This window comes from Erythranthe guttata, chromosome 10 (assembly GCF_056151865.1).
Source record: "Erythranthe guttata isolate IM_541 chromosome 10, IM_541, whole genome shotgun sequence".
In the NCBI taxonomy this organism is placed as follows: domain Eukaryota; kingdom Viridiplantae; phylum Streptophyta; class Magnoliopsida; order Lamiales; family Phrymaceae; genus Erythranthe; species Erythranthe guttata.
Window position 1 is genome coordinate 16885806 of NC_142542.1, and position 15305 is coordinate 16901110.

A 15305-nucleotide genomic window follows, 5' to 3' on the forward strand; every position below is an offset into this window, starting at 1 on the left:
TCACACCGTTGGATACCGCCTAACCATCCAAAAATCGATTTTTCAAACCTCCTCACCAATATCGTAAAGGTTTACGATTAATGTGTGTAGATCGACAGTGAAAAATCACCGTAGGGAACCGTGCATAGCATAAAATTGAGCCTAAAAGAGAGTCCTAATTACAAATGGTATGTACGTGCCCGGCCACATATACACGTCTACATACAAAGTAGACTCCTATATTATATCAACTACACCTACAATAATTAACATAAATATTATTATTTTATATATATATAATATATATACAATTAAAAATAATCATATAAAATCAGAAAATAAATAATATAAATAAGTTAAAATCCCTTTTCCTTTTCCTGCTCTACCCAAAGACTCTTCCTTCTCCGTGGAGCAAGATAAAAACAAAACACACACTAAAACACGCACACACACACACACGGAACTATATATATATATATATACCTACACCGGCGGCGACTGCGGTGGTTGCTTTCTCCGGTCCGAGGTTATTTATTTTTTTACCGATGCAAATACGATATTAATATTTTTGGAGTTGCGGAAAAAAAAAAAATTAAAAAAAAAAAGGGTTTGACAATATTATAATCTAATCAATCATCCATCGTTCGGAGATCACTTCACGCCATTGTTGGAAGGAAACAGCTATACATACACGAAGGTATATGCATATATTAAGCACAATCGCGCAAGCATAACACGCAGCAAAAATTATAAATTAAAAAAATTAAATTCAGATGGGTTTCGTGTTAGACTTTATTTTCTCTCTAGCTGTGGGTTGGGATTCGTCTTCTTCTCTTCTCCGTATCTGTTTGCTATCGGTTTTTTTGTATTTTAGTTATTGAAGGGCGTTAATTTTAGGTAGTTTAAGTGGATTTTTCTGAATCCCTGTAGTTATTTTTATTTGAATTTTGGAATTTTATGTGATGGTGTGCTTTTTCTGTTGCTTGATTGCAGGGATGCATTATAATTGTGAGTAAAGTTTGTATTTGGTATTGATTATCGGTGGGTGTGTTAAAGAAAGTAGCTGTTTGAAGAAGGATTCTTCTGGTTAGACGGTGGGCGGTGGCAATTGGAAATTTTCGTTGGGTTTCGGCGAAAATTCGATTAATTGCAGATCTCTGAGGAGGGTTTGGGATTAATTGAAGTTTAATTAGTGAAATTTGTATTGGGCTCTAGCTAATTGGGGTTCTTTTGGAGGTGATTAAAGGATCTTGTTAATTTCTGCTGATTTTTGCCATCCGCTGTGAATCTTCGTCAGTGATGCATTTTTGGGGAAGTTCTTGATTTTGAAAGGTTTTACGAAAGATGAGTTCTTCGGGAGGTGTAGTTCAAATGGGAAAGCTTGTGGTTCACATTTCGGAGAATGGGCACTCGTACGAGCTCGACTGTGACGAATATACCCTTGTCGAAGCAGTGCAGAAGTTTCTAGAATCAGTGTGCGGAATCCCCTCAAATGATCAGCTTCTTCTATGCTTGGACATGAAATTGGAATCTCACCGCCCGCTCTCTGTTTACAAGCTCCCATCTGATGAAAGGGAAGTATTTTTATTCAATAAATCAAGAATGAGGAGCAATTCGCCATCTCCTCAATCGGAGCACATTGAAATTGTCGATATACCCGATCCACCATTGCCATCTTCCTCTCAAAAGCCTCATCCACTGGACGATGCTCCGGATCCCGCGCTAAAAGCCTTGCCTTCGTACGAGAGGCAGTTCAGATATCACTTTCAGTGTGGGCATGCTATTTACAGCCGTACGGTTGCTAAATACGAAACCTGTGAGAGGCTGTTGCAAGAGCAGAAGGTGCAAGAACGGGCTTTGGAGATTGCTAGGGGGAATTTGGACTATTTTTACAGGATTGTGCTGCAGAATTATACGGATTTTGTGAAGTGTTACTCTCAGCAGCACCGTAGCCATACGAGCCTTTTGGTGAACTTTGGGAGGGATATGGAGAAGTTGAGATCCATTAGACTTATTCCAGCCTTGCAAACTGCAAATAGGAAGTGTTTGTTGGATTTTGTGAAGGAAGAGAATATAAGGAAGACTGTGGAGGATTGTAGCGGTTCGCACAGGCAGTTTGAGAACAAAGTTTCGGAGTTTAAGCAGGAGTTTGGTGATTTGAAGCGCAACACGGAGAATTTGTTCTCTGGGAAGGCTTCGTTTCTTGTCAAAGACTTGGATTTGGCAATAAAAGACCACCAGCGGTATATCAATGAGCAAAAGAGCATAATGCAAGCTCTAAGGTGTCTCTCTCTCTCTCTCACACACACACACACATGCCATGTATTTTATATTTTCAACTTTTTGCTGCTAATATTTGGTTGGTAAGTCAAGTTCCGTAAAATTAGTATTATACAAAGTGTTTGTCGGCGCTTCCAGAGAAACTGTGCTTAGCGACAATATTGAATGCTCTGTGTTTGTACTTTGTAACCGACTCTTACATAATACGTGGCTTTGTGTTTTATGTGACGTGAGAAATTGGTATTTGTATTTGGTTTATTAGACAGCGTGGTCCACAAAATGGATTTATGATGTATGAGATCTTGACGTCTCCTACCAAATTTGTATATTTGGATTTTTTCTTTTTAGAACTACGACTCACTATAAGGTAACATGCTATAATTTTGTCGTAATTCCACTTAAAAACCGAGTAGATGTAGAAAGCGGTTTTGTGTTTGGACATGAGCCTTGATGCCAACAACTTTTCGGCTGTCTGCTTTGGAAACCTATTATAATTGTTACAAAGCAGAACATATTTTAGACTTTCAGTTAGGCGTGACAACAAATTAATTGGTTCCGTTTTAATCATTATTTCCGTCTATGGTGAAAAGCAGATTATACATAAGATTCTGATATTTCTGAGTAGCCATTAACAGAATAGGGAAAGGCCATAGAAGGGCATGTAGATGGTATCAGAAAGATGTATTCTTTGGCTTGATTTTTAAGCAGGTTCGATATATATATATATTTATATATATACATATTGTTTAACTCAATTTTTGTTACGGTGCAGCAAAGATGTGAACACCGTAAAGAAGCTAGTGGACGACTGCCTCTCAAGCGAGCTGTCATCTTCACTTCGCCCGCACGATGCTGTTTCTGCTTTAGGACCAATGTACGACAGCCACGAAAAAAATTACCTCCCAAAAATGCAAACGTGCGACCGCTCGATCTCCAGCCTCCTAGATTTCTGCAGAGAGAGAAAAAACGAGATGAACATCTTCGTTCACAGTTACATGCAAAAGATCGCTTACATTCAGTACACCATCAAAGACGTACGCTACAAGTTCTCCGTTTTCCAAGAGGCTTTGAAGCGTCAGAACGACCAATTCGAGCACCTGAAAGTCGTACGAGGAGTGGGGCCCGCTTACAAGGCTTGCCTCGCCGAAATAGTCAGAAGAAAAGCAGCTATGAAGATCTACATGGGTAAAGCTGGCCAGCTGGCGGAAAAGCTCGCAACAGAGAGAGAAATTGAAGTTAGGAGGCGTGACGAATTTCTGAAAGTGCATAACACTTATATTCCTCGCGACATTTTATCTTCGATGGGGTTGTACGATGCACCTAGCCCATGTGACGTCAATGTAACCCCATTCGATACGAATTTGCTTGATATAGATCTTTCGGATGTTGACCGTTATGCCCCTGATTCACTTTTAGGACCCTTTTTAAAGAGTGATAAGCTGAGGAGATCTCTTTCGGTATCGAACGATGGCTCTCAGTCAACCGAAGTCGAAGACTTTCACGAGAAGTACGATTTTCAGGACTCACACGAAGAATCGGAGCTGGTGGAGATTGCGGGTACTAGCAAAATGGAAGTGGAGAATGCGAAACTGAAAGCCGAACTCGCTGCCAAAATCGCCCTTTTGTGTTCGATGAGTTTCGAGTTCGATTACGAATCTCTCGACGAGGGTAAATTGGAGAATTTGTTGAAAGATTCAGCTGAAAAGACTTCGGAGGCTTTGCATCTCAAAGGCGAGTACGAAAAGCACCTCAAATCGATGCTGAAGCTGAAGCAGATGCAGTGCGAATCTTACGAGAAACGTATTCAAGAATTGGAGCAAAGGTTGTCCGATGAATATGTGAGAGGGCCTAAGCTTTCGGGCGGCGAGGAGGAATCTATTTCTGCTGTTTCAATTGGGAAGGTTGATCATGATAAAGGGCAAGAAGGGTTGGATGATAATATGGCGGATTCTTCGACTATCGTAAATCCAAATTTGGATTCTTCAATGCTGGATATAAACCGTGACAAAGGGTTTGTTTGTGACAAGGATAAGAAGGAAACACTTGCTGCGAGTAATATGGCTGTTAGCATGACACAACCAGTGGATGAAAGAGGTGATGAAACGGCTTTGGATGATGGTAAAGTAAGTGATAGTGTTGTAATGGAGTTGCAAAATGCGGTAGCGGAAAAAACGAGTCAGTTAGAGGATACAGAAATGAAGATTCGAGGATTGATGGATGAGGTTTCGAAGCTTGGAAGGGAGTTGGAGATTAGTCGAAAGCTACTCGATGAGTCTCAGGTATATTACTAAATGATTCATGAGTTCCTTACATTTTTCTTTTTGTTTTTTATGGCCACATTTAAATGTTTCTTAAGCTATGCATCCGTACTACAACTTTCATTTTGCCTGATTCCTGATTGCATCAAGTAATCTGCATTTTGACAAGGAATAACAAATTGAAAAGTACGGTACTTGTGAAGTCAGATGAAACTAGGATTTAAGAGACTATTCAAGATGCTAACAGCCGAATTAAATAAATCTTTGGTAGCCGAGGTGTCAGTTGTTTTTTCTTTTCTTTTATTCGGAGAAACAAAACTAGAAATCTACATTTTAGAGGACGTACTCGTTTGGAAGCTAGATTTGGGAGGAATTGTTTTGGGGGAAGAATTTGAAAAAATTGGGTACTGGGTACTATACTATAACAGACTTGTTGATATGTGTACTGTTATGATTTTGCTTTTACATATAATGGATTAAAACACTGGTTTTTGCAATTCAGATGAACTGTGCCCATTTGGAGAACTGTCTGCACGAAGCTAGAGAAGAAGCTCAAACCCATCTCTGCGCAGCCGATCGAAGAGCTTCACAGTACAGCGCACTGCGTGTCTCTGCTGTTAAGATGCGCGGTCTTTTAGAGAGACTAAGGAGCTGCGTTTTGTCAGCTGGTGTCGCCACTTTTTCCGACTCTTTATCTGCTTTAGCTCAGTCTTTAGGAAGGTAAAATTAACTAAATGCTTCTTCTTCTTTTCTTCCTTAGCTTTGGCAATGTTTTTGTTGCTAATGGCAATTTGCTGCTCGATTGAAATGCCCCTTTTGTTTCTTTTTCTTAATTATTATTATTATTTACAGTGGTGCTGCAAATGAAAGTGACGATGATGGTACTGCTGAGTTCCGTGAGTGTCTAAGAGCACTAGCTGATAAAGTGGGCATTTTGTCGAGGCAGCGTTCAGAATTGCTCGAGAGACACTCGAAAGCTGAAGGTGCGAATGAGAAGCTGAGCAAGGAGTTGGAAGAGAAGAAAGAGTTGGTCAACACTCTCTACATAAAGCATCAACTTGAAAAGCAGGTCAGCTTATAGCTTTTTATGTCTTGATTTGGCATCTTACGTAGTGCATCAATTTAGGCATCGTTTGCGGATTAGGATAGGACTTGGTCGAATATATAATTAGTTGTGGATTTTAGGGAATAATTAGTTGTCGACAATACCCTTTTAATTAATTTGATATCGAGTAGTAGTATCAGTATGGTAATTTACCATTACCATTCGGTATAAAAAGTTTAGAAAATCGGTATGGTTCCGTAGGGCAATTTGGTAAAATAAATAAATCAAGGTTCGTCATATATTTGGGGTTTAAGTTTCAAGCCGACGAAAAAACATGCCGGAATTTTAATCAAGCATATGAAGGATATTTATATCTTAACCATTTCGATATAATCATAACCAAAATCAATTTTGTCAGTCCCATCAGAATTTCCAAACGAGGCCTTATACTTGAAACATCTTTGTGTCTTATCTGCTTATATATTATTACAGGCGAACAAAGAGAAGATATCTTTTGGCCGTTTAGAAGTCCACGAGATAGCTGCATTTGTCCTCAACACTTCTGGCTATTTCGAGGCTATAAATCGAAATTGCCCTTATTACTATCTCTCCTCAGAGTCAGTAGCTTTATTCACCGACCATCTCCCGAGCCGACCAAACTACATCGTAGGGCAAGTTGTGCACATCGAACGACAGGTGGTGAAATCACCACCGTCGGATTCGGATCGTGAGATTGGGTTGACTTTGACTTGTGGAACGGGCTCGAACCCCTATGGTCTTCGTGTGGGATGTGAATACTTTGTAGTGACCATAGCCATGTTACCTGAGACCACTATTCATTCACTTCCTTGCTGATCTTTTTTTTGTTGCTAATTGGTGGCAGATTAGATGTGATGTGATGGAAGTTTAAAAAAAAAACAAAGTGTAAATATTTTTTTATTTTATGGTTTTTCTTTTTAATTTTTTTTTTTTATTTATTTATCGTTTGATTTTCTTTTCTTTTCTTTTTCTTGTATAGCTACTGAACTAATTCAATCCATCTCTTTGTACATATACTTTGGCATCCAATGTACATTTGCCAACACTTTTTATTTTATTTTATTTTAATCAACTATTGCTTCAAGTATTTATTGTTTTATTCTAGGATTATTTTTGTGCATTTGAAGAATACAAAGTCTTGATATAGTATGTGTGGTTGCAAAAGCTTTTGAACATGGCTTTTATTTCGTGTAAATATTGTATTTTTTTGTTAGATCGGTTTTCTGTTACTGTTCTGTCAAGTGATGCTACGGTTGTAAAATTATAAATAAAAAAGACGATTTAATGAGATTCGGAAATAATTGTATTCTAAATCTACGAGGAAATGAATTTCCACTATTACTTCCTCCGTCCCCTATTGTATGTCGTTGTCGTCGTCTTGGATGGTTGCGCGCATATTAAGAAACTCAATAAATATGCATAGATTATATATAGGGAAATAACATAGTATTTTACTGAAATACCATTATCATTAATTATTTTTCAATTAACTCATTTAGAGTAATTGGGGCAAAATTGATAAAAATGCAATTAATGTTTTATTAAAACTCTAAAATAACAAATAATTTGGGACAAAAAAAAAACGTAAATTAAAGACTTTCTTTCAAAACTACTGATTCTGATTATGTCAAGCTCTTCCACTCTGCACGGTTGAACTTCCTTCAACGTTCAGTCGGCGAATCGACCTACCGAGATCTTTTAAATCCCTCTCCCATGGATTCGGTCTTCTTTTTGCGTAGAGGATGAAAAACTTTGAACTTAATTGTTGCTGAGTCCTTTAGTCGCAGCAAAAGTAAAAGAGCATAAATCTTCTCTCGTCAAATAGGTGTTTCTCTAAACTGGAGCACTAAAACTACTCCTCTTTTATAACTTGTGAAGGCCTAGAAAAATTCTACGAAAATAAGACTACGCACAAGACAAGAAAATAAGACTGCTCCTCTTTCAATAATTTAACATTTTTTGTATTTTTCGTCAATTTTTCGCTAGTACTAACGGAATCAAGCATGCGCCCACCACTCTCTTAACTGAGTGGCTGATTGTAAATTGAGGAAAATGACCAAAAGTTTTAAATCATTGAAATATGAGGGACGAATTATATTTTTTGTGAACATGAGGACCAAATGTAGAATCTGTGCAAATTGAAGGGGCGAAAACTGTAATTTTCACAACTGTATATCAGAAATCCAATTGCCCAACTGTAGCTTTGTTTCCTCCACTTCTTTCAAACTTCCGTTATCCCCTCTCTCTCTCTCCTCTCTCTCTCTATACACTTCCACTCTCCGATCAAAGGTACGATTTTTACTCGCTTATCAGCTGAACTCCGCTTACTTGAATCTCAATTAAGAATCGAATATCTTCATTTTCATTTGCTACCGATTCCAATCAATGATGATGATGAAGATGAATTCGAAGAATTAGTACCAATTGAAGCAGAGGCCACTGAATTCCATGGCCTCTCTGAAACTCTCTGTTTATCCAGAACAAAACTCTTTCCACGAGTCGAAGAAACTAACTTCTGCTGTAATTCCCTTCAAATTTGCGTCTAGCGTTTTGTTTTCGGGCTATTTCAGTACGAACGGGGCGCTCATTGTGAAGCCCTTTTGTGAATTGAAGCACATTAGGGTTTCTAAGCTGAGGGATGAGTTTTTAGATACCTCCGATTCGATATTGGATGGCTATTCGATCGATAATCTGGAGAAATGTGTCGACGCCGCCGATGATAATTTGATTGTACAAGAGCAAAACTCCAATGGGGAATTCGATAGAGCGAGGATAGATATCTGGAAAACGTTCCGCGGTGTGAATAAAGCGAGGAGGAGCGCCAATAGAAATTTGGATACTCGTAGAAACGGTAGTAAATACAAGAAGGGCGAAAAATTCACAACTCCATTCGAAAGAGACCGTGTTTTGGGTGGTGATCAAACTTTGGTGGATATAGATTTGGATGATGTGGGGCCCGATTTGAGCTCCGAGCGTTGCAATCTGATCTTAGAACAGCTCGAGAGAAGCAACGACAGCAAGGCATTGACGTTTTTCGAGTGGATGAAAGCTAATGGAAAGTTGAAAAAGAATGTGGCTGCGTATAATTCGATTCTCAGGGTTTTGGGTAGAAAAACGGATTGGAATGGAGCGGAAATCATGATTAAGGAGATGATTAGCGATTCGTCTTGCGAGCTTAATTATCAGGTTTTCAATACCCTTATATATGCTTGTAATAAGAGCGGGCTCGTAGATATGGGTACTAGGTGGTTTAAGATAATGTTGGATTATAATGTTCGGCCAAATGTTGCTACTTTCGGAATGCTGATGTCACTCTATCAGAAGGGTTGTCATGTTGAGGAGGCGGAATATACCTTTTCCCGTATGAGGAATCTGAAAATAATATGCCAATCTGCTTATTCGTCTATGATCACAATCTATACACGCACGAGATTGTATGATAAAGCAGAAGACGTTATTCGCTTCCTCAAAGAAGATGAAGTTGTCTTGAACAAGGAGAATTGGTTGGTTGTGCTCAATTGTTACTGCCAGCAGGGCAAGTTAGACGACACTGAGCTGGCGCTTCGTGCGATGAAAGAAGCCGGTTTCTCTCCGTGTATAGTTGCGTACAACACTATGATCACTGGATATGGGCGAGTTTCGAGTATGGATCAGTCAGAGCGATTATTAGACAACCTTAAAGAAACTGGTCTTGTACCCGATGAAACGACGTATAGGTCGTTGATTGAAGGCTGGGGTCGGATGGGCAATTATAACAAGGCAAAATTTTACTATATGGAACTCGTGAAGTTTGGGTTTAAGCCCAATTCATCGAACTTGTACACATTGATAAGATTGCAAGCCAAGCATGAAGATGAAGTGGGAGCCATTAGAACTATTAATGACATGTTGATGATTGGTTGCCAAAAGTCATCCATACTCGGGATTGTTTTACAGGCGTACGAGAAAGCTGACAGGCTTATAAAGATGTCTGCAGTTTTGGAAGGTCCTATGTACGATCATGTTCTTAAAAACCAGACTTCTTGCACGATTCTTGTTACAGCTTACGTGAAGAGTTCTTTGATTGATAATGCAATGGAAGTTTTGCGTAAAAAGAAGTGGAAGGATCGTGTATTTGAGGATAACTTGTACCACCTTCTAATATGTTCGTGCAAAGATTTGGGCCATCTTGAAAATGCTGTGAAAATATTCACTTGCATGCCGAAATCTGACAAGCCAAACATGAATACATTCTGCACGATGATTGACGTGTACAGTAAAATGGCTTTGTTTTCCGAGGCGGAAAAGCTTTATACAGAGCTGAAGGCTTCGAATATCAAACTGGACATGATAGCCTTCAGTGTTGTAATAAGAATGTACGTGAAATCGGGGTCCTTAAAAGAGGCGTGCGCGGTTCTTGAAATAATGGATGAAGAAAAAAATATTGTGCCTGATGTTTACCTTCTTCGTGATATACTTCGTATTTATCAGAGGTGTGGAATGGAAGATAAATTGGCAGATCTTTACTACAAAGTGTTGAGAAATGGTGAAATTTGGGATGAGGAGATGTATAATTGCGTCATAAACTGCTGTGCTCGTGCGCTGCCGGTTGATGAGCTGTCGAGGCTGTTCGATGAAATGCTCCAGAGAGGATTTTTGCCGAGCACCATCACGTTCAATGTGATGCTGCATGTTTACGGAAAATCGAGGCTGTTCGAAAAGGCGAAGGGTGTGTTTTGGATGGCTAAAAAACGAGGCTTGATTGATGTTATTTCTTACAACACACTCATAGCCGTTTACGGGAAAAATAAGTACTTAAAGAACATGTCGGCCGCTGTAACAAAAATGCAGTTCGACGGTTTTTCGGTTTCTCTAGAAGCCTACAATTGCATGCTGGACGCGTATGGAAAACAAGGCGAAATGGATAAATTCAAAAGTGTTTTGCAGAGGATGAAGCTTTCGAACTGTTCTTCCGATAGGTACACTTACAATATCTTGATTAATATATACGGAGAGAAAGGGTGGATTGAAGAAGTTGCTAATGTGTTGGCGGAGTTGAAAGAATATGGAATTGGACCCGATTTGTGCAGCTATAATACGTTGATAAAAGCGTACGGAATTGCAGGTATGGTTGAAGATGCTGTGGCGTTGGTCAAGGAAATGAGAGAAAACGGAATAGAACCCGATAGGTTAACTTATACTAATCTGATCACTGCACTAAGGAAAAACGACATGTTTCTCGAAGCTGTGAAGTGGTCCTTGTGGATGAAGCAAATGGGGCTGTGATGCTTTTCGTACCAGACTTTATCGTGGTATGAACTTTTTTTTTTTATTTAAGACCTATTTAGTAGCTTCACTTAGAAATCAATGCAATAAGAAGTCAGTGACAAAATCGCACTTTTTTTTTCTTTTCTTTTTTTTCTTCAGGTAGTGGCTATAATCTTTGTTGTGTAGTGAAATGAGATATTCAACTTCGAACGAAATGCTGAGGTTCCGTTGAGAACAACGAACTTTTTGAAGAGACTGTTGTTTTTAACAATAAGGTCGAGCGATCGTAATTTTAACTCATATGTCGAGAGATATTTTAGTTGTATCAGGTTATGTAGTTCAATAGCAGGGTTTCTACACTTTTTGATATATAGTTAGATAGATTCGTTTTCGTTGTTAATTTTCCTCGTTCGATTTTGTATTCCCACAGCCTTCGACTCTCAGTCATTTGTATCGCATCATTCCATAAAGACGGGATAAATACTTATTTACACACAACCAAATACATAATAATAATGTTTCCTAAATCTGAAAGACAACTGAAGAGAGAAGAGTTGCACCAATCCTATTCTTGCACTATCAATCATTATCAGGACCCTTCATAAACCTCGATTTCAGAATCCTATCTCAACACCCAAACCGCACTTAACCAATCAAAACACTTCTAAACCAACCGAGGATACAAACCAAAATCAGCTACATAGCTATCAACATATACATAATTATATATAAATATCGATGGATCAACAAATAACTATATGTATATGTAGAGCTTAGTATTCACCATCTTCTTCTATGCCAAACAAGAACTTTGGAAGTTTCGGAAGAGAAGCAATACTCGGAAGATGGCTAAGCAAGTCACTCAACGAGTCTTTTCTTGTCAAGCCAGGTGCTGCTGGCTTTAAATTCCCATCAGAGACCTTCTCATTTGTACAAGAGTCGCTCACAGAGTCAAAGCACGTGTTCTTTCCTCGATTATCAGCAGTTTTGTAATGGTTTTCTCCATCATTGGAAGCTGTGACAGGATCCTGTAGTAAGCAGCAAAGAGAATTCACCTTTTTCATGAGCGACTTTTCGTCCAATCCCGTTGCACAATTGTTGTCGCTTAGCAAAACTTGGGCGATGTTTTCCAGCATGTCATGGCATTCTGATGCGGTTTCTGACGGTAAATTTCCTGAGGTCATCTGCTCTGAAATACAGTTTTCAATGTGGTTCACAAGATCACTCATTGACATTGAGGGGCGTAGCCCTTGTATCTTCAACGAGTCCCGGCTTTTTTGTCCTTCCATTGCTTGGGTATCCATCACTACTGGTATTAAAGAACATCATCAGTTATAAGTTGAATAAAAAATACGAGAAAATGTGATAAGGCAACCAGAAATTATTGGACATGATAGAAGTTATAAGAAGTGTATTATTCAGCTTTCGCCTTTCAAGAATTAATAAAAGGCTGAAGTGGAAGCACAAATGAAGCAATTAATTATCTTGCCAACTTCTCCCTCATGGTTTACTGTTTTTATGATTAAAAACTAATGACTATTAGATTAGGCAATGACTGCAATGTTCATTACATAGATGATTAAAGTAGGATCTGAAAACAACCTTCACATATCCCAAAAATAGTAAATCAATTAAACCTGTAAGGCTATGATTAAAGACCAAGTTCGAAATCCACTGGAATAAATAAATAGAGAAAAAGAATTTTGACAAGAAGAAATTAAGTACCTGAGCTAGGTGATGCCGCTTCTTTAGAAACATTTTGAACTGCTGAAGAATTCTGTCCAAAACTGGAGGAAGATAACTGTGCAGTAGCTTCTGGTGCCGTATCTTGGAATACGGAGATGGGGGATCCTTTAGCAACTGCTGGCTGCTGTTTGGATCCATCGCCTTTAGATTCTTCTGAATTTTCGGAAAGAGAAGGCTGTGCTTCGAAGAATGGCGAATCCATAACTAGTTCAGGTTGTCGGCTCAAAATATTAAGGCGCATGTCACATTGGATAAGCTTCTCATAATGCTTGTCTAACACGCCTGGAGGGCACTGTATGTAATGTTGCCTATTCAAATAACATCAAAGATTCATCAAATTATGTAAGCAGTCAGCCTCTATTTTCAACTTAAGAAGATACAGGTAAGACCTTTTCTATCAATCATCTCAACTTAGTACAGCCATGATACGGTAAATTAAATATTGATCTTAAGTTTCATGGCATGCAGGCTTTTCCAAAGTGTTGCCATTCTTCATAGATACAAGAAAATTGAAATCCCGACCAAGTTAAGTCCTGCAGGAACTTGGAAGCCAAGGCACTGCACTTTGGATTATTTTGTGTTTTGAGAGAAAAAAACCACCACAGTTATGGGAAATAAAGAAATTTTAAAGTCAGAAAGAATCATGAAGAAACAATATTCAAGCACGCATGACAAAAGCTCTAAGGATTGCCAATCACCTTGTACGCAAAGTACAGTCACATTAAAAGCAAAGCATTTATAAACTGTTACAGCAATCTACATAAATCCACTTTAAAGATGTTGGACCATGTCTCCTTACATTAAAATACAGAAATATGTGTGAACTCGCAATTCAGTCGTTTGATTTATGTAAACGATAGGTCAAAAGATCATGAAAGCCCAAAAGGAACAAGGTTAGACAAGCAGCATCGATTATTAGCACAAGTTCAGATTGTTGCTGTGAAAATGAAAAAAGGATATAGAAATCTAAGGGCTTACTTGTTTATGCTAGCCTGTTCATCAGTAAAATCGGTGGTTGCCTGCCACAGAGTATGTTTTCTGGGTTGTGGATTGGTCTCCCGGTAAAAGACAGGTGGCCGAGCTAACTGGAAAACACAATTTTAAAAAAATGAGTTATTTTTTCAGTAACAAAATAACAAAAATCACCAATTCTAGTAGTTGAAAACGTCTCTACGATACAGGTAAAGTAAGATTGAGTACCACTATGGTTATACTGCCAGGAGCATCACTAGGACAGTCAGCTTTCAGAGCTGTAATATCAGACCACTGGATCTCGATTTTACTCTTTAGACCACCTTCAAGAACTTCCCAGACAAGCTTATGCTTCGCAAAATAACACTTCGCCACCAGATCACCTTCATATTTTGACACATACTGCAAGAAAATCCGGTATCAGAAATAGGCAGGAAATGACACATTCAACACCAATACATATAAGGCAAAAGTTCATAAACAGTACCTCCCAGCTGCCGATTCTCAATAACGAAGCGGGAAAATTCGAAGCCTTCAACTTGTCATTAGCACTTGAAGCAGTACTCCCTTTGACCTCTTTCTTGATTCCAGTGTCAGCAATTTCACTAGGTGTCATCGAGACTGAAGCACTACCTCCTTGAGAGAGCCTCATTTGGATCAAATCCAACAATGACGGACTTTTTCTGAGCCTCAAACCCAACGGGCTTGGCTCGTCAAGTGGATTGTACTGCGAAGCCGGGACTGCAAACACATGGTTCCCAGTGCTCAACTGTCGAAAAAGAACGCACAAAATTTCAACAGTGAGTAAACAACAACCAAATAATACAAGGTAAATAAAAAATACAAAATTGAACAACCCACACTCATGGACACATATATATAAGCAAGTGCAGAAAGTATTCGAGAAAAATATCAATGTAGTCATGCTTCTTCAAACACCATGAATTTTGTTCAGAATCAGTCAAACACTTAGGACAAATTAATGGAAAACTGTCAATTGCAGGAGCTTCATTTCTCTTCAACCTTTTTTCAGACTCATTAATCAGCCACCACCAAATTAATTAATTAATTAATTAATTAATTAATTAAAAAACCCTAAATCATGATCTCGAAAACCAGATTTAACAAAAATTAGACAAATTAAAACCCTAAAAAACTCGACCAATTAGAACCAACAAAAAAATAAATTCTAAAAAAGGAAGACCTGATCAAGAGGAGCGGCGGCGAAACGAGACCGTTTCGCGAGAGATGCATACTCTTCTTCAGTAAAATCCTCAATACTCTGCGAATGCAACGATCCCATCAGCTGAACCATTAAAAAAAATTAAAAAATAAAAACCCTTCACAGATTCCCGGAATCAAAATTGAAACCCCAAATCTCAAATGCAAATTCAGAATTTCAATTTTGAGATGCAATAAAATGCAATAGCTTTCTCCCCAAACGCCCAAAAGTGTGAGATTATTCAGAATTTTATTTGAATTTTTTTGGGGGTTTGTTCTTCAGAAGAGAGAGAGAGAAGGGGGAGAAAGCAGAACCGATTTTCGGAAAGTTTGGAAATGGATTCATTTTTTTTTTGCAGTCCAAGATTTATATAATACTTTTCTCAATGGATTCAGGTGATACTGTGAATTGACCAAGTTACCCTTTTTTTATAAAAAGTGATGTCCACTCCTTTCCAGACTGTCTTATTAAATTATATTTGCTTTTTTTGCCTCCAATTTTGTATTTATATTTGGTA

At 38.4% G+C, this 15305-nt stretch overlaps 3 protein-coding genes across 4 annotated transcripts; 2 read left to right on the forward strand and 1 right to left on the reverse strand.

The window, feature by feature from the left end:
• Window positions 1-304: 304 nt before the first annotated feature.
• On the forward strand, window positions 305-6685 carry LOC105958396 (autophagy-like protein). The gene is made up of 6 exons (XM_012982409.2): window positions 305-676; window positions 973-2261; window positions 3032-4538; window positions 5020-5237; window positions 5370-5586; window positions 6055-6685. The coding sequence occupies exons 2-6, from the start codon at window positions 1324-1326 to the stop codon at window positions 6415-6417; spliced, it is 3243 nt and encodes a 1080-aa protein (XP_012837863.1). The 5' UTR covers window positions 305-676; window positions 973-1323; the 3' UTR covers window positions 6418-6685.
• A 1077-nt stretch (window positions 6686-7762) lies between these two features.
• LOC105958394 (Tetratricopeptide repeat (TPR)-like superfamily protein) lies at window positions 7763-11248 on the forward strand. The gene is made up of 2 exons (XM_012982405.2): window positions 7763-10892; window positions 11008-11248. Exon 1 carries the CDS (start codon window positions 8050-8052, stop codon window positions 10864-10866), a length of 2817 nt encoding a protein of 938 aa, XP_012837859.2. The 5' UTR covers window positions 7763-8049; the 3' UTR covers window positions 10867-10892; window positions 11008-11248.
• A 61-nt stretch (window positions 11249-11309) lies between these two features.
• LOC105958395 (ATP-dependent DNA helicase) lies at window positions 11310-15131 on the reverse strand. 2 transcript variants are annotated; one of them, XM_012982408.2, is made up of 6 exons: window positions 14771-15131; window positions 14054-14335; window positions 13795-13968; window positions 13573-13679; window positions 12574-12902; window positions 11310-12154 (listed from the first exon to the last, which is right to left on the reverse strand). In XM_012982408.2, exons 1-6 carry the CDS (start codon window positions 14879-14881, stop codon window positions 11622-11624), a joined length of 1536 nt encoding a protein of 511 aa, XP_012837862.2. In that variant the 5' UTR covers window positions 14882-15131; the 3' UTR covers window positions 11310-11621. The 2 variants fall into 2 exon arrangements, with proteins under 2 accessions (XP_012837862.2, XP_012837861.2); XM_012982407.2 differs by having other exon boundaries at window positions 11310-12157.
• Window positions 15132-15305: the final 174 nt, after the last annotated feature.